The following is a 24,355-nucleotide window of genomic DNA, read 5'->3' as shown; positions in this document are numbered from 1 at the left end:
AAAAAAAAAAGAAAGAAACAGGAGGACACTGAAATCAAGTATGGCCACGAGTATCACCCTCACCCCCATTTTACTGATGAGACCAATGAGGCTCAGCCAGGTCTCAGACAAGAAGAAGGTGCCTCATTTGCTGGGGCCATGGGCGGTTCTGGGTGTCGGTGAGACCTTTAGAGAGCATTTTATATCGTTGTAAGCTTGGCCTCTGCAGGACGTCCCTGTTGAGAAGTGACTTCACCAGCGAGCCCAGCTGGCCCTGAGCCAGGGGAGCCACTGCTGCCCTTTGACACAGATGTCAAGAGGATGACAAGGCCTTTCCAGGAAGACAGGTTTCACCGGAGGTGGTTTGAGGAGGGAGGACCGAGGGAGAGAGGTAATCTCTCCCTGCCAGAGAGGGGAGGCTGAGAAAGACGAGAACTGGGAGTGGCAGGGGGGTGGCCTTCCCAGGGAGCACAGGCAGAACTTTCACTTCTCTGCACCCTGGGAGCGACAGCTCTGTTCCAGACCTGTGCTTGAATCAGCAGTCACCCAGGCATTGTTCATTGTCATTCTGTACGGCGGACTAGTTTTTTGTTTGTTTTTTTTGAGACAGAGTCTTGCTGTGTTGCCCAGGCTGGAGTGCAGTGGCACGATCTTGGTGCACTGAAACCTCTTTAACCTCCTGGATTCAAGCAATTTTCCTGCCTCAGCCTCCTGAGTAGCTGGGACTACCATGCCTGCTAATTTTTGTATTTTTAGGAGAGATGGGGTTTCGCCATGTTGGCCAGGCTGGTTTTGAACTCCTGACCTCAGGTGATCGGCCCACCTCAGTCTCCCAAAGTGCAGGGAGTATAGGTGTGAGCCACCGTGCCTGGTGTAGGGACTGTTTATTGTCCTCCTGGGCCTGTGGAAGACAGTGGGATGCCATGGGGTGGATGGTGATTCCTGCAGGCAAGGCCCTTGTTGGAGAGAAACTGTTTTCTAAACTTCGAGTTTCAGCCACAGAAGCCTCAGCCTGATGGCAGTCGAGGAGGGGGGTGTGGCCTATCAAACCAACAAAGTGCCTGTGGAGCCCAGGTTGGGAGAGAAGTGCATATTCTCTGTGTCCCCTTCTGTCCCTGGTTCTGGGAGGAGACCTCACCTTCCTGCCTCAGGGCTGCCTGCCTTCCTGTCTCCCTTGGGCAGGTCTCATTCCCCACTGAGCCTCAGCTTCCTGACTTGAGATATCCCAGGCTATGGGGAGGGTACTTGAAGTGAACGTGTCAGTACATGACGTGGACAGTCGTTGGTGAAAAACAGAAGTGAGGCAGATCTGAATCTCATGAAGGGCTGATTCATCATCTACTCATTGGAGCCAGAGGGGGGTCCCCAGGGCAAACGCCATTCATACTAGCTTGGAAGACTCAGTTCCAGTCATTATTTTAGCTAGCTTGCTAACTGATTTTTCTTTTAAAGAAGTATAATTTACTGTGCAAATAATGCATAATCATTTTGTTGAAAAATTCTACAATATGAATACATCACAAGGAAAAAAACTTCACAATATAAAATCAGGCCAGGTGCAGTGGCTCACACCTGTAATCCCAGCACTTTGGGAGGCTGAGGCAGGTGGATCACTTGAGATCGGGAGTTCAAGACCAGCCTGGCCAACATGGTAATACTCCATCTCTACTAAAAATACAAAAAAAAAAAAAAAAAAATTAGCTGGACATGGTAGTGTGTGCCTGTAATTCCCAGCTACTTGGGAGGCTGAGGCAGGAGAATCGCTTGAGCCTGGGAGACAGAGGTTGCAGTGAGCCAAGACTGCACCACTGCACGACAGAGTGAGACTCTGTCTCAAGAAAAAGAAAAAGATAACTAAAAGACTCCCATTCTACTCTTCTTATAATCAATATGTGGACCATTTAGGAGATAGCCAATATTTTAAGACTATAACCACCACAGTAATAAAGGTCCCATATTTTGAGCTAAGCAGTGTCTCCATTAGTCTTCATAAAAGTTGTCCAAAGTAACCACAGCTGAGAAGTGATGGAGCTAGCTTCCATTCCAGAGCTTTAACTCTAAATAGCTAATCCCTTCTGCTGCTTTTATAAGATAGGCTTCATTATGCCTGTAATCCCAGCTACTCGAAAGGCTGAAGTGGATCCCTTGAGCTCAGAAGGTCAAACCAGCCTGCGCTGTATGGTGAGACCCTATAGTTTCTTTTTAAAAGAGAGAAAAAAAAAGGTGTATTTAAAATGTCAGTGACAGGAAAGAAAACACAAGGAAGAAGCCACTCTCACCCTTGCCATTGAGCCTGGTTGTTATTTTTGTTCATTCCTGATGTCTCCCCAGCTCCTCCCATCCTGGGGAAGTCCGTGATCACCCCTTTGTTCCTGTTTGTCCAGGGATTTGGGCATCTGCCTCTGGGGGTATTCGGGCTGGTGGTGGCAGTGATGGCAGTGGTTTCGGTAGTTCTGCCCTAGCTGGGTGGGAAGACAGTGAAACCAGTCCCAGGTTTGACTGTTACTGGCTGTTTTACTTGACACAAATCATTTCACTTACCTGAGCCCCAATATGCTGAAAAATAAAATGCAGATAATCCTATGAAGGACCAGAGATTGTGAAAATTACGTAAATCTGTGCGGTGCCATACCAGTGTGGTGCTATGCAAATTTAGGTCTTACTGTTTTAGGCCAAAAGCTTGGGTTTGAAAAGCGATGTCCCAGGGTAACAATTGGTTTTGTTCAGAGCGGCGCAATTCACCAGTTCAAAGAAATGCCACTGGAGATGTTTTGTCCCAGCCCTACCTGGGACGTCTGTGTGACATCAAGCGAGTCACAGCCTTCCCTGGGACTTCAGTGCCCCAGTTTTTGTCATTCTCAAACATGAGTCTATCCCAAACCTCCAGAGAGTGAGGGCCTTGATTGCAGGGCTATAGAACTGGGTTTTTCTGGGAGGCAATGGGGATTCAGGCTAAGGAGTGCGGACATTATCCAGGCAGTGGGGAGCCCCATAAAGCCTTCAAGCAGGGAAGTGACGAGGCCAGATGTGTACTTTAGTAAGTGGCAGGCTGGTAAGGGTGTGGAGGCTGCCTGAGCTGGCGGCAGGACCTAGCCGGAAGGGCCCAGGGGAGGAGGGGAGAGGAAGCTGTTCCACAGGGCAGCTCTGAAAAGCTGGCTGGAAGCTGAGGTTAACACACCCTCAAGCACCTTTGGGGTTTCCCAAGTTGCTGTAAAGAGGAAATGATTACTCTTGAGAAGTCAGGGGACTTCTTTAGCCTTTGGCCATGTGATCTCAGCAAGTCATTTAACCTGCTCAGGCCTCAGTTTCCTCATCTCGGAACAGATGAGATACAAAGATATTGTGAGGACTCGTGTCTGTGCAGCTGGGCCTGGGCCCCGTGCAGCCCATCCTCAGTGGCCATGGCTGCTGCTTTTGGGATTCCCATCCATGCAAGAGGGAAGGATACACGTGACTCTACTTCGTGGAAGGGAGGCTGCAGGACAGCCAGAACTTTTATTCCTAGGGGCTGGAGTGGGGACTTAGAGGGATGGTATCTTTGACCTGCTCACATGTTCAGGGAAATATGCAGTCTACAGCGCCCTTCCCCATCTCTACCCTCCTTTCCCCTCGCAACAACCCAGGGGGTGGCCAGTGGACACCGTTATCATTACCTCCATTTTATAGGTGAGGAAAGGGAGACTGAGAGGAGGACAGTGACTTGTTGGAGGCCACACGGCTGGCTGGGTGGGAAGCAGGTGTGTGGCTCAGCACATCAGAGCTCTGCCCTCGCCAGGACTGCAGTGTGCAGCCATGGCGTTTTTTTTTTGAGGTGGCGTCTTGCCCAGTCACCCAGGCTGGAGTGCAGTGGTGCCATCTCGGCTTACTGCAACCTCTGCCTCTTGGGTTCAAGTGATTCTCCTAACTTAGTCTCCCAAGTAGCCGGGATTATAGGCACCTGCCACCACGCCTGGCTAATTTCTGTATTTTTAGTAGAGACGGGGTTTCACCATGTTGGCCAGGCTGGTCTCGAACTTCTGACCTCAGGTGATCCACCCATCTCAGCCTCCCAGAGTGCTGGGATTATAGGTGTGAGCCAGTGCAACTGGGCCATCACATTTTATAGATGGGGAGGCCGAGGCCAGAGAGATAAAGACCCTCCTGTCCTGTGACACCATGCATATGTGGCAGAGCCAGAATTAGAACCCAGGTCTCTGACTTCCAGATGCAGTCTCTCAGTGGCTATCCCACTTCATGGAATAGTAATAACGTTCTTTCCACCTTGTTTTCAGGGAAACCGGCTCCTGAAATCAAGTGTCCCGTTCCAGCCTTCCCAGACTCTGTGAATCCAGACAGGCCTTTGGCAGCTTCTGTAAGCAAGGCTGAGGATGAACAGGAAGAGGGGCAGCCTGTGAAGAAAGACACCTTTCCGGGCCCAGGTATTTTAAATTGGATTCAACTTTTTTACTTCAAGCAAATTTATTTGAGGAAATGAAGACATATTTGTAAGGATATTCAGCTTAGCATATAAGAGCAAAAATTGAGGCTGGGCATGGTGGCTTTTGCCTGTAATCCCAGCTCTTTGTGAGGCTGAGGTGGGAGGATGGCTTGAGCCCAGGAGTTTGAGACCAGCCTAGTCAACCTGGTGAGACTAAACATTAAAAAAAAATTATCCAGGCATGGTGGCATGTACCTGCAGTCCTAGCTCTTCTGGAGGCTGAGGTAGGGGGACTGCTTCAGCCCAGGAGTACAGGGCTGTGGTGAGCTATGATTTCACTGCTGCACTTCAGCCTGGGTGACAGAGTGAGACTGTTCCTAAAGAAAGCACAAATCTGGCAACAGCAGTGGCGGATGGAAAATTAATGTCAGACAGTCACAGTAAAGTGCTGTCAGTCATGCTGTGGACATGCGTGTGCACATGGAAACATACTCAAATATAGGGAGGTGGAAAGGTGGAAAAAATCAGGTAGCAAAACATACATGACACCTATTACCGTATTTGTGAGCAGAAGAGAAATAACTCAGTAATCGAAGGCTATCTAGTGCCAGACACTATTGTAAGTACTATACTTCAAAGATATGGACTCATTTAATCTTCACGAACTTTGAATTAGGTATTGTGATTATGCCCATTTTACAGAGGAGAAAACTGAAGCACAGAGAGGTTAATTAAACAGCCGGGCTGAGGTCATGTCCTGCCAGGTCCTTGTGGTCTCCCGAGCCCCCTGCACAGGCTGGCCCTGCGTGCAGGCTCTGGGCTGGATGTCTGAACGTTTCTCTGTCCTTCATAGGTCCTGGCCCTCGCAGCCATGTGGAGGGGGATTGAAGGGTGCTTCCTGCCCACAACTTTCCTCCCCTCCATCAGTCACGGGTCTACTACAGCCCAGAGAGGGAGAGCACTTTGCTTACGGTCACCCAAATAGGAAGTAGTGTCTGAGCTGTGTGACTTGAACACTCACCTCCCTAACTGTCGCACTCACTGCTATCCCAAAGCCTTTCGGGCCGCTTCAGATTTGTCTCCCTCCCCTTGTGCCCAGGCAAGGGCTTGGGGACAGTTTCCAAATGACAGAATGGCTCAGCCAGCAGATGACTTCCCCAGGGGAGCTGCTGCTCAGCCTAGTCTCCATTTTCACCGCCTCACCCCCGGAGCCCCGCCTTACTTCCTCTATCCTGTGGCCTCCTGAGTGGTAAGCCGGAGACCCCAAATCCACGTAATCTCAGTTCACTGCTGCCATTCCTGAAGTCAGCATCGGCTGAGAGGAACCTGTTTTGTGGGCTTTTGTATTAGACAGACTCATATTTGAATCCCAATGCTGCTGTTTTGTAGAAGAATTATTTAGCCTTTGCACCTCAGTTTATTCATTTGTAAAAGGGGGAGAGTAATAGACCCTATTTCATCCGATTGCGAGAAATCCTGCCCTGAGTGTTGTACCATGGAGGTGCTCATTAAATATTATCCGATCTTATGAACATTCCAGACACTCCAGATACGCTGAATCTAGAAAGTTAATTCTAGGCCAAGGAGTCTGGATTATTTCCTGTAGTTAAAGATTTTCTTTTTTTTTTTTTAAGTGTAGACCTTTGATCAGCAATTAAAGATAAGGGGAGATGGTCCTGACAAAAGGGAAAATTATAACAAAATACAGGCATTGTAGGTGCATGCTGGTCAGGATGGAGGAGGTAGTAGGCATAGCAGTTCCTTCTGATATTCCTTATCTAGGTTCCTGTAAAGACAAACGTCACATGCTCTGTCAGCCTTTGCTGTTTACTTTCTCCCCTGCCCCCCACCTTTTTTTTTTTTTTTTGAGCTAGGCCTTGCTCTGTTGCCCAGAGTAGATCACAGTGGCATACATAGTCATAGCTCACCTTAGCCTCAACTTCCCTGGCTGAAGCAATCCTTCCACCTCAGTGTTTCAAGTGTCTGGGACTACAGGTGTGCACCACCATGCCCAGCTATTTTTTTTATTTTTGTAGAGATGGGATCTCATTATGTTGCCCAGGCTGGTCTTGAACTCCTGGGCTCAAGCGATTCTCCCACCTTGGCCTCCCAAAGTGTTGGGATTATAGGCATGAGCCACTGCACAGAGCCCTATTTTCTTCCTTTCTTTTTTGGTGGGGGGATGGAATCTCTGTCACTCAGACTAGAGTGCAGTGTCACAGTCTCGGCTCATTGCCACCTCCGCCTCCCGGGTTCAAGTGATCCTCCTGCCTTAGCTTCCCAAGTAGCTGGGACTATAGGCATGCACCACCATGTCTGGCTAATTTTTGTATTGTTTTGTAGAGATGACTTTCACCATGTTGCCAAGGCTGGTCTTGAAAGGGCTCAAGCAATCCACCCACCTTGGCTTCCCAAAGTGCTAGGATTGTGGTGTGAACCACTGTGTCCAGCCCGTATTTGCTTTCTTGATGGCACTTGGAACAGATGTGCCCAGGCAGGTCAAGATGATAACTACAGTCTGCAGACAGAGACAGGAAGTTGATTATCTATCTTCGCCTCAACTGAAAATCATTCATCAAATCACCCAAAGCTTGTCTCTTTTGGGAAAACCCCAAGGTTCCACTGAGCCCCCAAAGTTCAAACTGATGAATTATCTTGAAGGGTTTTGGTAGGAGTGGAGGATACTGAGCCCACATCTTGACCTCTGTGACACCCTGGCTCCCCCTTGCAGTAGGTGGGAAGGAAATGGGAAGAGACATGGAAGAGGAAAACATGTGAGCAGAGGAGCCACAGACAGGCTATGAGCACCTCAGCAAAGGAGTCTGGAAGCTGGAATTAAGATAAAAGGGTTTTGAGCAGCTGAAATAACTATCACAAAGCCTTAGCTGTAGGAGAGGCCACTGGGCTATCAGTCAGAATCTGTTTACTTATTCTACACATAGTTTCGCCAGCCTTGGTAAAATACAAAATACTGCATGTGTCACAGCCCGACCTTAGTGCTTTATAAACGTCAGCTCTTTTAACCTGGGCAAGGAGCAGATTGTTATTGCTCTTTTTTTTTTTTTTTTTTTTTTTTGAGATGGAGTCTCACTCTGTTGCCAGGCTGGAGTGCAGTGGTGTGATCTTGGTTTACTGCAACCTCCACCTCCTGGGTTCAAGCGATTCTCCTGCCACAGCCTCCCATTAGCTGGGACTACAGGCATGCACCACCATGCCCAGCTAATTTTTCTATTTTTAGTAGAGACAGGGTTTCACTATGTTGTCCAGGATGCTCTCGATCTCTTGACCACCTCAGCCTCCCAAAGTGCTGAGATTACAGGTGTGAACCACCATGTCCAGCCTGTTATTGCTCTTGTTCTTTTTACATTTGAGAAAGCTCAGAGAAGTGAGCCACAGCTCATCTGAAGTCAGATCTTGAGTAATGCTGGAGCCAGTGCTTGAGCCGAATTCTGTCTGATACTAATAAAGGAGACGGGGCAGCTGGGGGTAGACCCGCTGCCAGCGTCAGGGCAGGACATAGAAGACCCATGTCAGATACAGTACCGCTGCTTCTGCAGTTCTCATACTTGCAGTGACATAGCTCGGCAGGACCAGAGGTGGTGCATGCTGCTTGAGAAAGCAGAAGGGCTGCTGGCCTCGGTAGAAAAGCAAGAAAAGGGCCAAGGCAGGCTGATCACCAAGGTCAGGAGTTCAAAGACCAGCCTGGCCAGCATGGCGAAACCCCATCTCTACTAAAAATACAAAAATTAGCCAGGCATGGTGGCAGGTGCCTGTAGTCTCAGCTACTCAGGAGGCTGAGGTAGGAGAATCACTTGAATCCTGGAGGCGGAGGTTGCAGTGAGCCACGATGGTGCCATTGCACTCCAGCCTGGGTGACAGAGTGAGACTCTGTCTCAAAAACGAAAACAACAAACAGAACAAAAAAGAAAAGCAAGGAAAGGAAAGCTTCTGGAAGAATTTCCATAGGAAATGGTTTGGTTTTTTAGCTGAGTCCTGGTACTTGAAGGGTTAACTCTCAGTGTTTTGGAAACAAGATTATATAGAAGCCCTAAGCCCCATCCATCACCATTACCCAAGTATCCGATCTTGTCCATCTTCTCTCCTGCCCCATCTCCCTCCTCTCCCTTAGCCATTATTTTAAAACATTTTTATATGAAAAAATTACAGACATACAAAAGCCAAGAGCCTAATGACCCTCCATGTCCCCATCAGCTGGCTTCAGCAATGATCCACCCTTGGCCAACTTCTGTACTGAATCTGGGGAGATTTTCATGTCCTTGATGGCAGGAGAATTCCTTCTCATTCTCCTTTGTCTGCCCTTGGACATACAATGGGGGCCTTTAAAGATTATGATTGTGAGTTTCTCCTAGGAAGAGCCAAAGAGCCGATCAGATTAGGTCCCAGAGAAGGGGAGGGGTGGGTAGGGAGAGATGGAGAATAATGGCTGGTGGGTCCTGTCTGATTTTCCAGACCAGACTCCATTCCTTTTCCCCAAAACCACAGGGATGAATAAATCCAACTACTAGCCCTCATATCTCGCAAGAGCAGGCCTCAGGGATTCCCCCAAACTGAGAGGCCTGGGGCAGCCTCCTGAGCAAACCCCAGGCAGTAAGTCTGATAGGAAACTCATGACTTGTGTGAGGTCATCTCTGACCTCAGACTCACTGGGCCCAGGAGGACCCTGTGTGCAGTGAGAGCCCTGCCATGTGGCCACGCATGGCAGCAGGATGGAACTCAAGTTAGTCTGGAGCGGCGGTTCCCTGAGTGTGCAGCCCATACCCGCAGTGGTACATGGAACCTGGCTGTCAGCACAAATGTAGATCATGTGTCAAACAGCTAGGGACTTCATAGATATTACTGTTTAACACAAGGCTGAATACCTAACACTGGAATTAAAGTTGGTTGAAAGAAAACCATCAAGTGACTCAGTGAGGTGGCACAGACATGGCCAAACACTTGGAGATGGATGAGGAGAACTGCAGTCTGAGGGATGTGGGCCATGGGTACTGAGCTGAGGCCAAGAGAAGGCTGGGCAAGGGTGGAGGTGGCCACCACAGAGCAGCCCTTCTGCAAGACAGGGGCCCTGTGCTGTCCCGCAGAGGCCTGCATTAGTCCAGGTCTGCCTCTTGGTGAGAGGCAGACACAAAATAGGATTCAACAAGGTAGGATTTCATTAGGACAAATACTTGCAAGAAAATGGAGAGGGAGCTGGGCAAAGCCGGGAGAGCCTTGGGACCATGGTGCGTTGTTTTGGAGGAAGGGTGGGTGGGCACTTGCTGGCCTGCCTTTGGTGTAAGGCAGACTTGCCAGGGTGTCCGTTGTCCCTCACAGTCCTGTGTGGTCCGCCTGAGTGTCACCTCTGCACGCAGTGCCCGGGGAGCAGCGCCTCTGCACGCAGTGCCCAGGAAGCAGCACCTCTGCACGCAGTGCCCGGGGAGTAGCACCTCTGCACGCAGTGCCTTGGAAGCATGATCCAGATGCAGATGCGGGGGTTGGTTGGAGCCAGCCATAGCTAGGGCAGCAGACAGCCAGGTTCCCAGCAGCTGGGGGTCTACAGCTCACATTCTCCTGCATGCTAGACTCGCACAGCAGCAGAGCAAAGATCCCAGGAATGAGGCTGAAGGCAGTCTCTTGACAGGCCCTCGGCCTTCCCTCAATTGATTTCATTGTATCAGCTATCTGTGGGGGTTCATCATTTAGCCAGGCTGATTTTATTTTCAGTGTCGTGCAACAATTTTTTCTTTGTTTGTCTGAGATGGAGTCTTGCACTGTTACCCAGGCTATAGTGCAGTGGCGCAATCTTGGCTCACTGCAGTCTCCACCTCCTGGGTTTGAGCAATTCTCTTGCCTCAGCCTCCTGAGTAGCTGGGACTACAGGCGTGTGCCACCACACCCAGCTGATTTTTTTTTGTATTTTTAGTAGAGATGGGGTTTCACATGTTGGCCAGGGTGGTCTCCATCTCCTGACCTTGTGATCCACCTGCCTCGGCCTCCCAAAGTGCTTGGATTACAGGTGTGAGCCACCATGTTTGGCCGTTTTTTTTTGTTTTTTTTTTTCTAAGTCTCACTCTATTGCCCAGACTGGAGTATAGTGGTATGATCTTGGCTCACTGCAACCTCTGCCTACCAGTTTAAGTGATTCTCGTTCCTCAGCCTCCCGAGTAGCTGGGACTACAGGCAGGCATCACCACGCCTGGTTAATTTTTGTATTTTTAGTAGAGACAGGGTTTCACCATGTTGGCCAGGCTGGTCTTGAACTCCTGACTTCAGGTGATCCACCTGCCTCGGCCTCCCAAAGTACTGGGATTACAGGTGTAAACCACCATGCCCAGCCCAAAATAATTTTTTTTTTTTCAGATGGAGTTTTACTCTTGTTGCCCAGGCTGGAGTGCAATGGCATGATCTCAGCCCGATGCCGGGCGCTGTGGCTCGCATCTGTAATCCCAGCTCTTAGGGAGGCAGAGGCGGGAGGATAGCTTGAGCCCAGGAGTTCGAGACCTGCCTGGGCAATATAGCGAGACCCCGTTCTCCACAAAAAGGAAAACAAACAAACAAACAAAAAGACAAAAAAAAAAAATGATCTCAGCCCGCTGCAACCTCTGCCTCCCGGGTTCAAGCAGTTCTCCTGCCTCAGCTTCCCAAGTAGATGGGATTACAGGCACCTGCCACCACACCTGGCTAATTTTGTATTTTTAGTAGAGATGGGGGTTTCTCCATGTTGGTCAGGCTGGTCTCGAACTCCTGACCTCAGGTGATCTGCTTGTCTTGTCCTCTCAAAGTGCTGGGATTACAGGTGTAAGCCACTGTGCTCAGCCGAAATAAATTTGTTAATAGCCAAAGTTTCAGATGAATCACTCCTTTCCTGATGTTGTAAGCCAGAAATACCTGAAACAGGTAAATTTAGCCAGCAATCCTGGGGTCAAGACCAGGTTCCTTTGTAAGGGTCAGGTCCCCAGTTACTCAGAAGCTCTCCTTGCCATGGGGCTCCCTGAGTATTTCCAGATGGTGATGTTTGAAGCATCTGGCCTCTGGCCAAGGCCTGCTTCTGTGCAGACCAGCCACCATGGCTCACCTCGTCTGCAGCCTGTATCTGCGCTCGCCCAGGAGCCCTCCCTTCCCCCGCTGATGGCCTCTTTAGTCTTCGGATCCCACGTTCCCCTGACCCTAAACTACTTGTCAAGCCTTCTGTCTTGTGACTCTTATTCACTTACTAAGGGATTAAGAACACAGACGCTGGAACCACTATGTGCCCTTGGAAAAGTTACTTAATTTCTCCATGCTTTACTTCACCATCTGCAAAGAGGCAATGAAAATGGTACAGTGGTACTTTATCTCCTGATTGGTGTGAGGAGTAGATGAGTTAATGCAGGTGAAGCTTTTTGTTTTGAGACAAGGTCTCATTCTGTCTCCTAGGCTGGAGTGCAGTGGTGTGATCACGGCTCACTACAGCCTTGACCTCTTGGGCACAAGTGATCCTCAGCCTCCCAAGTAGGCGGACCACAGGTGTGCACCACCATACCTGGCTATTTAAGAAAAATTCTTTGTAGAAACAGGATCTTGTCATGTTGCCCAAGCTGATCTCAAACTCCTGGGCTGAAGCAATCCCCCTGCCTTGGCCTCCCAAAGTACTGGGATTACAGACATGAAGTATTGAAAGCAGTGACTGGCATGGTGTTTGCTAATTAATGTACCTATACATTAACTTACTACAGCCCTGGGCCCTTCTACTGCCCTACCTCTGCGTGGGCTGGTTCCACTGCCCCATATCTACTTGTTGAAAACGTTTCTTCGCCACCTTTCAAGCCCAGGTCAGGTACCACTTCCTCTGTGAGCCCTCCTCATCTCCCAGCCTGTTATGGTCTCTCCTGCCTCTGATCCTGCTTTCCCGTGGGATGTATCCTGGGAAATGGTTATTGAATCCCTGTCTTGGTGGAGGTTTCTGGAAGACAGGCTTGGTAGTCTTTCTCTGCTCTGTGAGTAGGAGGTGAGATAGTGCAGGGCCTAGAAGTCAAACAGATTTCCATCTGAACTTCGGTGCTATGATCTACTGGCTGGGTGGTCCTGGGCACTGCATCCACCTCTGGTGCCTCCGTGTCTCCAGTTGTCAAATAGGATGATAAATAGGCCCCAGTCATAGGGGAATCAGAGGCTTATCCTGAGGTGACGCTTGAGGAGTGTGTTGGTCAGCACGTGGTGGGCGTCGGGAACTGGCAGCAACAAATGTTTGAGGAGTGACCAGGACATTGGCGTGGTCTGAGAACTAGACCAGGATCCCTCGTCTCTTCCTCCCCCAGGCTGTGTCCTGACCCGCACTCCCTCCTTTCCAGGGTCCTCTCCAGCCAGAGCCTACCCGCAGGCCTTTCTCCAACCTCCTGAAGAAGATGCTCCTCATTCCTTAAGAACCAACCTCCTCACTTCATCTGATTCACAGGTAAATCCACCCCTCGGCTGCTACCCCCAAGCCATGGCTCCCAGCTTGTGGTTCCCTCTAAAAATGCAATTTCTCTCTTTTTAAAAAATTTTTAACCGTATTTGGGCCCTGGGCTACATGTGCACATCCTGTATCCCGCAGGATTGTTGCTTAGGTACATACATGCCATGGTGGTGTGCTGTCTCCATCCCTCCCACCCCCCGCTCCCTTGCCTACATCAGGCCTTTCTTCTAGTGTTACTCCTCCCCATCCTCTCTGGCCCCCCTCGCTCTCCCTCCCCTCCACCCCTCCACCTAGCCCTGTGAATATTGTTCCCTTCCCCGTGCCCAAGTATTCTCATTGTTCATCACCTGCCTATGAGTGAAAACATGCGGTGTTTGATTTCCTGTTCCTGTGTCAGTTTGCTGAGAATGATGGTTTCTAGATTCATCCGTGTCTCTACAAAGGGACCATAAAAAAAGAACTCGTCATTTTTTGTCTGCACAGTATTCCATGGTGTATATGTGCCACATTTTTTTTTTGTCCAGTCTATCGTCGAGGGTCATGTGGGTTGGTTCCAGGTCTTTGCTATCATAAACAGCGCCACAATGAGCGTACGTGTGCATGTGTCTTTATGATAGAACGATTTGTAATTCTTTGGGTATATACCCACCAATGGGATTGACAGGTCAAATGGAATTTCTATTTCTAGACCCTTCAGGAATCGCCACACTGTCTTCCACAATGGTTGAACTAATTTACACTTCCACCAACAGTGTAAAAGCGTTCCTATTTCTCCACATCCTCTCCAGCATCTGTTGTCTCCAGATTTTTTAATGATCGCCATTCTAACTGTCATAAGATGGTATCTCAATGTGGTTTTGATTACATTTCTTTAATGACCAATGATGATGAGCATTTTTTCATATGTTTGTTGGCCACGTATTTGTCTTCTTTTGAAGTGTCTGTTCGTATCCTTCACCCACTTTTGAATGGGTTTGCTTTTTTCTTGTAAATCTGCTTTAGTTCTTTGTAGATTTCTGGATATTAGCTCTTTGTCTGATCCTTGAGAACAGTTTGAGGGTGGGGAGGATAAAGGAAATTACCACCAAATTACCCCAAGCTTCTAAGACCGTAAGTAGAGGAGGTCAATAATAGCAGGGAGAGAGAGGGAGGGCACTTCAGTGAGTACACTTTTTGCTTTTTAATTTATGATTATTATTTTTCTGAGATGGAGTCTTACTCTGTCGCCCAGGCTGGAGTGCAGTGGTATGATCTTGGCTTACTGCAACCTCCGCCTCCTGGGTTCAAGGAGGCGGGATTCTCCTGCTTCAGTCTCCAGAGTAGCTGGGATTACAGGAACCCGCCACCACGCCCAGTTATTTTTTTTGTATTTTTAGTAAAGACAGGGTCTCACCATATTGGCCAGCCTGGTCTTGAATTCCTGACCTCAAGTGATCTGCCCGCCTCGGCCTTCCAAAGTGCTGGGATTACAGGGATTACAGTGAGCCACTGCCCCTGGCCATTATTTTATTTTATTTTTGACCTGTCGTCTCAGTTACTTGGGAGGCTGAGGCAGGGCGGCAGGGTGGCTTCAGCCCAGGAGGCAGAAGTTGCAGTAAGCCTTGTTCCTGCCACCATACTCCACCCTGGGTGACAGAGTGAGACCCTGTCTCCAAAAAAAAAAAAAAAATTTCACTGCACCTGGTCATTAGGTCATTATTTTATTTTATTTTTGACCTGTGGTCCCAGCTACTTGGGAGGCTGAAGTGGAGGATGGCTTCAGCCCAGGAGGCAGAAGTTGCAGTGAGCCGTGATCCTGCCACCACACTCCACCCTGGGTGACAGAGTGAGATCCTGTCTCTAAATAAATAAATAAATAAATAATAATTTATGAACATATTGGTATGAAGATAAATAAAATCCAAGTTGGATTTAAAACAAGAACATTTCTTAGACTCTAAAAGTTCTTTTATTTTCTTCTGATTTTAAAATAAATTAAAATGTTTTTTTTTTTTTTTTTTTTTTTTTGAGGCGGAGTTTCACTCTTGTTACCCAGGCTGGAGTGCAATGGCGTCATCTTGGCTCACCGCAACCTCCGCCTCCTGGGTTCAGGCAATTCTCCTGCCTCAGCCTCCTGAGTAGCTGGGATTACAGGCACGTACCACCATGCCCAGCTAATTTTTTGTATTTTTAGTAGAGACGGGGTTTCACCATGTTGACCAGGATGGTCTCGATCTCTCGACCTCGTGATCCGCCCGCCTTGGCCTCCCAAAGTGCTGGGATTACAGGCTTGAGCCACCGCGCCTGGCAAATTAAAATGTTTTATGGCCCCTAAAAGTGTTGTGAGTCTGAGACCCTTTGGATCCAGTGTCTGGGGGAGAAGCCAGCTTTGCATGAGTCTGGTTAATGAAGCTCTTCCATGTCCCAGCTGTGATGTCACATGCCTAGAGTGCTGGCTACCCGGGAGGTTGAGGTAGGAGGATCACTTGAGTCCAGAACTTGGAGACCAGCCCCAGCCTAGGCAACATAGAAAGGTCCCATCTCTAAAAAATAAATAGGTCATCTTCCATGAAGGATAATCCCAGCACTTTGGGAGGTTGAGGTGGGAGGATCACTTGAGCCCAGGAGTTTGAGGCCAACCTGGGCAATGGTGTGAGATCCTGTCTCTACGAAAAAGTTTTTTTTTTTTTTTTTTTGAGAAGGAGTCTCTCTCTGTTGACCAGGCTGGAGTGCAGTGGCACAATCTTGGTTACTGCAACCTCCATCTCCCAGGTTCAAGTGATTCTCCTGCCTCAGCCTCCTGAGTAAGTGGGATTACAGGCACATGCCAGTACGCCCGGCTATTTTTTTTTTTGTATTTTTAGTGGGACCTCAAGTGCATGCCACCACGCCTGGCTAATTTTTGTATTTTTAGTAGAGACGAGGTTTTGCCGTGTTGGCCAGGCTGGTCTCCAGCTCCTGGCCTTGTATGATCCACCCGCCTCAGCCTCCCAAAGTGCTGAGATTATAGGCATGAGCCACCACACCCAGCCAAAAAGGTTTTTTTGAGACAGAGTCTCCCTCTGTTGTCCAGGCTATCTTGGCTCACTACAACCTCTGCTTCCCTGGTTTAAGCAATTCTCCTGCCTCAGCCTCCTGAGTAGCTGGGATTACAGGTGTGCACCACCATGCCTGGCTAATTTTTGTATTTTTAGTAGAGACGGGGTTTCACCATGTTGGCCAGGCTGGTATTGAACTCCTGGCTGAAGACGATCAACCTGCCTTGACCTCCCACCATGGCAGGATTATAGGCGTGAGACACTGTGCCTGGCCTCTACAAAAAAGTTAAAAAATTATCCAGGCATGGTGGCACGTGCCTGTAAACCCAGCTACTCGGGGAGGCTGAGATGAAAGGATCTCTTGAGGCTGCGGTGAGCTGACATCATGCCACTGCATTCCAGCCTTGGTGTCAAAATGAGACCCTATCTCTTTCTTTTTTTTTTTTTTTTTTGAGACGAAGTTTCGCTCTTGTTACCCAGGCTGGAGTGCAATGGCGCGATCTCGGCTCACCGCAACCTCCGCCTCCTGGGCTCAGGCAATTCTCCTGCCTCAGCCTCCTGAGTAGCTGGGATTACAGGCACGCGCCACCGTGCCCAGCTAGTTTTTTGTATTTTTAGTAAAGACGGGGTTTCACCATGTTGACTAGGATGGTCTCAATCTGTTGACCTCGTGATCCACCCGCCTCGGCCTCCCAAAGTGCTGGGATTACAAGCTTGAGCCACTGCGCCCGGCCCTGAGACCCTATCTCAAAAAGAAATCAATACTATGTGTGTGGCATGTTCCCAGTTTTAAAAAATAAATCCTCGTATATCTAATTGGCCAGAAATACACTAAATTTTAATAGCAGTTAAGTGGATAATAGGATTATGGATACTAATTTTCAAACACTGTTAAGAGCATATGTAACTTTAAAAAATTTAAATTTAAGTACATCTGGTTTAAAGAGAGAAGTTATTAAAAAGGGAAGTGGAACTTCTTTTTTTATTTTATTTTTAATTTCTTATTTTATTTTTTCGGAGAGGTGTCTTGCTCTGTCACCCAGAGCTGGAGTGCAATGGTGCGATCTCAGCTCCCTGTAACCTGTGCCTCCCGGGTTCAGGTGATTCTGCTGCCTCAGCCTTTCCAGTAGCTGGGACTGTAAGTGCATACCACCATGCCTGGCTAATTTTTGTATTTTTGGTAGAGACAGGGTTTCACCATGTTGGCCAGGCTGGTCTCCAACTCCTGACCTCATGATCCACCTGCCTTGGCCTCCTAGAGTGCTGGGATTACAGGTGTGCGCCACCGTGCCCGGCCCAGAACTTGTTTTCATAGGCTTATATACACATGCAGTCTCTGCAGTTCTGTTTAGAGCAAACTTGTCCAACTCCTGGCCCATGGGCTGCGTGCAGCCCAGGATGGCTTTGAATGTGGCCCAACACAAATTTGTAAAGTTTCTTAAAACATTATGAGTTTTTTTGAGATTTTCTTTTATTGCATTTTAGGTTTTGGGGTACATGTGAAGAACATACAAGATTGTTGCATAGGTACACACATGGCAGTGTGGTTTGCTGCCTTCCTTCCCCTCACCTGTATCTGTCATTTCTCCCCATGCTATCTCTTCCCACCTCCCCACCCCCCATCCCTCCCCCATTTCCCCCCAATGGACCCCAGTGTGTAGTGCTCCCCTCCCTGTGTCCATGTGTTCTCATTGTTCAACACCCGCCTATGAGTGAGAATATACGGTGTTTGATTTTCTGCTCTTGTGTCAGTTTGCTGAGAATGATGGTTTCCAGGTTGATCCATGTCCCTACAAAGGACGTGAACTCATCGTTTTTGATGGCTGCGTAATATTCCATGGTGTATATGTACCACATTTTCCCTATCCAGTCTATCATCGTTGGGCATTTGGGTTGGTTCCAGGTCTTTGCTATTGTAAACAGTGCTGCAATGAACATTCGTGTGCACGTGTCCTTGTAGTAGAATGATTTATAATCCTTTGGATATATACCCAGTAATGGGATTGCTGGGTCAAATGGGATTTCTATTTTTAGGTCCTTGAGGAATCGCCACACTGTCTTCCACAATGGTTGAATTAATTTACACTCCCACCAACAGTGTAAAAGTGTTCCTATTTCTCCACATCCTCTCCAGCATCTGTTGTTTCCCGATTTTTTAATGATCGCCATTCTAACTGGTGTGAGATGGTATCTCAATGTGGTTTTGATTTGCATTTCTCCGATGACCAGTGATGATGAGCATTTTTTCATATGTTTGTTGGCCTCCCGTATGTCTTCTTTTGTAAAGCATCTGTTCATATCCTTCGCCCATTTTTGAATGGGCTTGTTTGTTTTTTTCTTGTAGATCTGCTTTAGTTCTTTGTAAATTCTGGATATCAGCCCCTTGTCAGATGAGATTTTTTTTAAAAGCCCATCAACTGTCGTTAGCATTAGTGTGTTTTATGTGTGACCCAAGACAATTCTTCTTCCAATGTGGTCCAGGGAAGCCAAAAGATTGGACACTCCTTGTTTAGAGAATCGTGTTTGTATCCTAGTTCCCAGGAGTCTGGAACCCAGTATCCATTCTGTGGATCAGGCCAAGGGCACTGAGCTCGCCCACTGACCAGCTGTGTGACCTCCCTTCAGCTGTTTATTTCCTCGGTGCTCACTTCTGTAAACTGAAGTAAAGGAAACACCAACCACTTGCCAAGAGTATTCACATCTTAGTCTTCACAATTACTCTTCAGGCTGTTATCGTTGTCTTCATTTCTGCTGATGGAGAAAAACTGAGGCTCAGAGAGGTTATGTAACTAACCCAAAGTCACAGAGCAAGACAGAGGTGGAGCTAGGATTTGAGCTTGGGCCTATCCAGATCTTTTTTTTACAGTTTCCATTGGATAAGATGATTCCCCTCCACTCTTTCAGCTCTAGTGTTCCAAGATCCCTTGAGGTAGCAGAGAAAACCAGATTCCAGGCCGGGCGCGGTGGCTCAAGCCTGTAATCCCAGCACTTTGGGAGGCCGAGGTGGGTGGATCACGAGGTCGACAGATCGAGACCATCCTGGTCAACATGGTGAAACCCCGTCTCTACTAAAAAAATACAAAAAAAAAAAAAAAAGAAAACCAGATTCCGTAGTCATCTTCATCTCTTCTCTCTGAGTCTCCAGGACTTCAGCACCTCCGTTCCTAAACAGGAAAAACTTTTGAGCTTGGCTGGAGATAGCCTCTTCTGGAGTGAGGCAGACGTGGTCCAGGCAACTGATGACTTCAATCAAAACCACAAAATCAGCCAGGGGAACTTTGCCGATGTCTACAGAGGGCACAGGCACGGGACACCACTCGCCTTCAAGAAGCTCAGAGAGGTGAGCACTTCTTGGTTTCTAGTGAGGTTGGAGGCTGCAGGGGTGAGGTGGGATATTCATGCTTCGATGTCTTTCTCCACAGACAGCCTGCTCAAGGCCAGGATCAATTGAAAGATTCTTCCAGGCAGAGCTGCAAATTTGTCTTAGGTAAGCCTCCCCTTTGAAAAATGCTTTGTTTAGTAATAATGATAGGTAACCCTTATATAGTGCTTCCTGCGTGCCAGGCATGTTTTAAACGCTGTATCATATATAAACTCATTTAGTCCTTACAAGAACACTATACATGTAGCTACTATTATCACATTATTTTACAGATGGGTACACCGAGGCACAGAGGGGTTAAATGTCTCATCCAAGGTCACACAGCTAATAAGTGGCAGAGCCAAAGTTTGGATCTATCTGGTTTGGCTCCAGAGTCCATTCTTCTCCTGTGTGGCGATTCCATGCATACATGAGAATTATAAAGGAACCTTGGCTTACTCCAACTCCTTCCTTCTACACGGGAAGAAATCTGCTTCTCTCCTTTTGTTTTGTTTTGTTTTGTTTTGAGACTGAGTCTTGCTCTGTCACCCAGGCTGGAGTGCAGTGGCGTGATCTCAGCTCACTGAAAACTCTACCTCCTGGGTTCAAGCGATTCTCATGACTCAGCCTTCTGAGTAGCTGGTACTATAGGCATGTGCCACCACACCTGGCTAATTTTTGTATTTTCGGTAGAGACGGGGTTTTGCCATGTTGGCCAGATGGTCTCGAACTCCTGAACTCAAGTGATCTTCCTGCTTTGGCCTCTCGAAGTGCTGGGATTACAGACGTGAGCCACCTTGCCTGACTTTTTTTTCCTTTTCTTTTTTTTCTTGCTCTATTGCCCAGGCTAAAATGGCCTTGGAATGCTTGTAGCTCACTGCAACTTTGAACTCTTGGACTTGAGATCCTCCCACCTCAGCCTCTGAGTAGCTGGGACTACAGGTGTGCACCACTGCACCCAGCTCATTTAATTTGTGTGTGTGTGTGTGTGTGTGTGTGTGTGTGTGTGTGGAAATGGGGATCTCGCTATGTTGACCAGGCTGGTCTTGAACTCCTGGGCTCAAGTGATCCTCCTGCCTTGGCCTCCCAAAATGCTAGGATTATAGGTGTGAGCCACTGTGCCCAGCTATGTGTGTGCTTTTTTTTTAAAAAAATTATTTTTCATCTGAAAATAATTCACTTGCACCTTATATTGTAGTGTATTTCAAGAAATAAAGAAGGCCAGGGGTGGTGGCTCGTGCCTGTAATCCCAGCAGTTTGGGAGGCAGAGGCAGGAGGATCATCTGAGGTCAGGAGTTCAAGACCAGCCTGACCAACATGGTGAAACCTCATCTACTAAAAATACAAAATTAGCCTGATGTGGTGGTGCAGACCTGTAATCCCAGCTACTCAGGAGGCTGAGGCAAGAGAATCACTTGAACCCTGGAGGTGAGCTGAGATTGCACCATTGCACTCCAGCCTGGACAATAAGAATGAAACTCTGTCTCAAAAAAAAAAAAAGAAAAAAGAAAAAAAAGAAAAGAAAGAAAGAAAATTGAATACCTGTTTATTCAGGAACCACTGTTAAAAAACAAAGAAAATTGACTGGGCACAGTGGTTCATGCCTGTAATCCTAGAACTTTGATGCTGAGGTGAGAGGATTGCTTGAGCCCAGGAGTTTGAGACCAGCTTGGGCAACATAGTGAGACCCTGTCTCAGCTGAAAAAAATATATATACAGAAAAATTATTTTGGCTGGGTACAGTGGCTTACACTCATAACTTTGAGAGGCATTTTGAGAGGCTGAGGCAGGTGGGTCACTTAAGCCCAGGAGTTTGAGATCAGCCTGGGTAACTTGGCAAAACCCTGCCTCTGTAGAAAATACAAAAATTAGCTGGGTGTGGTGGTACATGCCTGCAGTCCCAGCTATTCGGACAGCTGAGGTAGGAGGATCACTTGAGCCCAGGAGGCGAAAGTTGCAGTGAACCAAGATCACAACACTATACTCTAGCCTGGGCAACAAAATGAGTCCCTGTCTCAAAAATGAATAAAGGCCAGGTGTGGTGGCTCACACCTGTAATCCCAGCACTTCAGGAGGCCGAGGTGGGAAGGTTAGTTGAGGTCAGGAGTTTGAGACCAGCCTGGCCAACGTGGCGAAACCTTGTCTCTACTAAAAAAAAAATACAAAAATTAGGCCTGGCATGTTGGCATGTGCTGATAGGCCCAGCCACTCAGGAGGCTGAGGCACAAGAATTGCTTGAGCCCAGGAAGTGGAGGTTGCAGTGAGCCCAGATCGCACCACTGCACTCCAGCCTGGGCAACACAGTAAGACTTTGACTCAAAAAATAAGTAAATAAATAAATTTTTTAAAAAGTAAAACAAATTTAAAAAGGAGCAAAGAAAATTATAAATAAGAAAATAGAAACCATGTGTTTTCCACAGCACCTGTAAATAAACACTACTGTTTTAATATTTTCATATATTTTCTTTTTTAATCGTTAAAACTTTTTTGTAGAGACAGGATCTCACTATATTGCCCAGGCTGGTTTTGAACTCCCTGCCTCAAGTGATCCTCCTGCCTAGGCCTCTGAAAATGTTGGGGTTTTAGATGTGAGCCACTGTTCCAGGCCCATATTTTGATATGTTTTCTTTAATACTTTCTCTATTCATACATGTATGCGAATACTCACATGTACACACACACACACACACATGCACATACACCTAATAAAAACCAAAGTGTGATTCACTTTCTACTGTGACTTAGTGCCCTCATGGAGATGGCAGTCACTCATTCATGGAATCAGAAAATGTTAGTCAAGCCCTTTCCTAGGCTCTAAGGAGTGTAGGCTGAATGCATACATAGTCCCTGCCTAGGGGTTTATGGACCAGTGGGGAGACTGACATGTAAGTAACTGTAATGAGTGTGCAAAATCAAGTAAATAGGATGGCTTGGGGGAAACAGAGGAGGGCGGAGAGATAAGGCAAGAGGCCATTTACAATAGTCTTGGGGAGATTGAATCAAAGACTGACCCAATCTAAGTGACCCAAGGCAGAGGAGAGGGGAATGAGGGGTCATTTAAAAAGTGATCTGTGGCAGTGAGTGGTGACTGATTCGATATAGGAGATAAGAAGGTTTCTAGGATAATGGGTGGGTGGTGATGTGCCTTTCTGGGATAATAAATACGGGTGAAGAAGCAGGTTTGGGACTTGTTGAGGCTAGAATGATGTTGACCTGAGCATCAGGATGCAAGCTGGCATTCAGGTCTGGAGCTTAGAACAGGGTTGGAGATAAGAGATTTGGGAATGTCCCTCATCGCAGTGGGAGGTACCTGGTGGAGCAACATACAAAACAAGATGAGGAGGCCAGCTGGCAGCAAGAGGAAGGCAAAGGAGGGGAGTCTTAGTGAAAAGGACCAAGAAAGAGTGGTCAGAGAGGTAGAAGGAGAGTCAGGAGAGAATGGTGACTGAGAACCCAGTGGAAGAGGATTTCAGGGAAGAACACCAGTGCTAGAGTCAGACAGACGTGGGATCCGGTCCTGGCTTCACTGCTTGCTAGTTTGTGACCTTGGGCAAGTCCCTTAACCTCTCAGTATGTTTCTGGAGATGAGACAGTTAAGGTGTCATGTGCTGCAGAGCAGTAAAGCAGGATGAGGATCCCCACACTCCTTGAAGGCAGGCAGTTTTTATCTTTTTACCCTGGGGCCAGGCCCTTAGGGGTCAAAGCATGTGCTACCTGGGAGGTTACTGGTGGCCTTGGAGGAGGAGAGGGCAGAAGAGAGGTGGTACATGAGGAAGTAGATCATTCTTTCCGTCTGACTCTCACCCCTGCACTGACGCCTGATTCCAGATGCTGCCACCCCAATGTGTTACCCGTGCTGGGCTTCTGTGCTGCAAGACAGTTTCACAGCTTCATCTACCCCTACATGGCAAATGGTTCCTTACAGGACAGACTGCAGGGCCAGGTAAGCGACTGGGTCATGGTCAGAGAATGGGACCAGGCTGCACCCAGCCATGGAGTCAAGGGTTAAGGACTTACGGAAGTTCAGAGCGGAGAGGGGCCATCTAGGTGAGACCAGGGAGGCTTTAAGGCGAGAAGCGGGGCCAGGATACATAAGATCTGGTTAAATGCTCACTTTGGCAGCACATGGACCAAAATTGGAACAACACAGAGAAGATCAGCCTGGCTCCTGAACAAGGATGACAACATATGAAAAAGAAAAAGAAATGCGCAAAAAGATCTGATTAAATATCTTCGGCAAAAAAATCTGTTAAAAAATTATTTGATGAGAGGCATTTCATTCAAATCAGGAGCAAGACAAGGTATCTCATAGAACTAACCTCATTCATCGTGGTTCTGGAGGTATTAGCCAGTGCAGTAGGACAAGAAAAATAATTAAGAGGTAAAGAGTATGGAAAAGTGGAGGTGAATTTTTATTATAAAATGTTCTTCTAATATATACGTATTTGCTTGTGTGTTTATGGAATATCTCTGGAAAGATACACAAGAAACTGGTTCACTGGCTGATGCTAGGGAGAACTAGATGGCTGGGGCCCAGGATAAGAAGCAAACTTACCATTAGAGTATTATATCATGTGAAGATAATCCTTAATACAAATTATAGTGTTTCAAAATAGGCCTTCTGTTTATCATATCCTCAAACAGAGGGGAAAGAATTATTCCATAATAGAATTATTGCTTTTCATGGCACACTTAGTGGTTGTTAGCTTCTCTGAGTCCTCATTGTGTGCAGGTTGCCATGATAAGGGTTTTATAGAGGTCGTCTCCTCCAGGCCATGCCATAGCCAATGCAGTTTCTTCCCCAGTTTTTCAAAAGAGGAATCTCTGACACGTAGAGATAAAATGGCTTCCCCAAAGGAACACAGTGGACAAGTGTCAGGCCAGGGCTTATATTGGGTTTGTCTGGCTGTAGGTTTTAGAGTTTTTGAGAAGAAATTAGCAGGGATTGTCCAGGCAAGTTCTTAGAGGATGTGGGACCCACGTCAGGGCTTAAAAAATAGGTGAAGAGGCCAGGCGTGGTGGCTCACACCTCTAATCTCAGCACTTTGGGAGGCCAAGGTGGGTGGATCACTTGAGGTCAAAAGTTCGAGACCAACCTGACCAATATGGTGAAACCCTGTCTCTACTAAAAATACAAAACTTAGCCA

General features: G+C 47.6%; 1 protein-coding gene and 1 non-coding gene across 4 annotated transcripts in view; both read left to right on the top strand.

Annotated features, from left to right (window-relative positions):
* The window catches only part of IRAK2 (interleukin 1 receptor associated kinase 2), an 80,307-nt gene that overhangs the window by 30,425 nt on the left and 25,527 nt on the right, over positions 1-24,355 (top strand). For all 3 annotated transcript variants that reach the window (XM_074404795.1, XM_074404794.1, XM_010337786.3), the window contains exons 3-7: positions 4,251-4,397; positions 12,724-12,827; positions 18,993-19,187; positions 19,270-19,334; positions 23,037-23,151. In XM_074404795.1, the coding sequence (XP_074260896.1) occupies positions 4,251-4,397; positions 12,724-12,827; positions 18,993-19,187; positions 19,270-19,334; positions 23,037-23,151 (626 nt within the window). The remainder of the gene's footprint in view (positions 1-4,250; positions 4,398-12,723; positions 12,828-18,992; positions 19,188-19,269; positions 19,335-23,036; positions 23,152-24,355) is intronic.
* Positions 23,315-23,422, top strand: LOC120367641 (U6 spliceosomal RNA). The gene has a single exon (XR_005581970.1). It is a non-coding gene; the product is annotated as a U6 spliceosomal RNA (small nuclear RNA).

This window comes from Saimiri boliviensis, chromosome 8 (genome assembly GCF_048565385.1).
Source record: "Saimiri boliviensis isolate mSaiBol1 chromosome 8, mSaiBol1.pri, whole genome shotgun sequence".
Taxonomy (NCBI): domain Eukaryota; kingdom Metazoa; phylum Chordata; class Mammalia; order Primates; family Cebidae; genus Saimiri; species Saimiri boliviensis.
The sequence above is the reverse complement of the archived record's forward strand: the minus strand, read 5'-3'. Positions and strand labels throughout refer to the sequence as shown.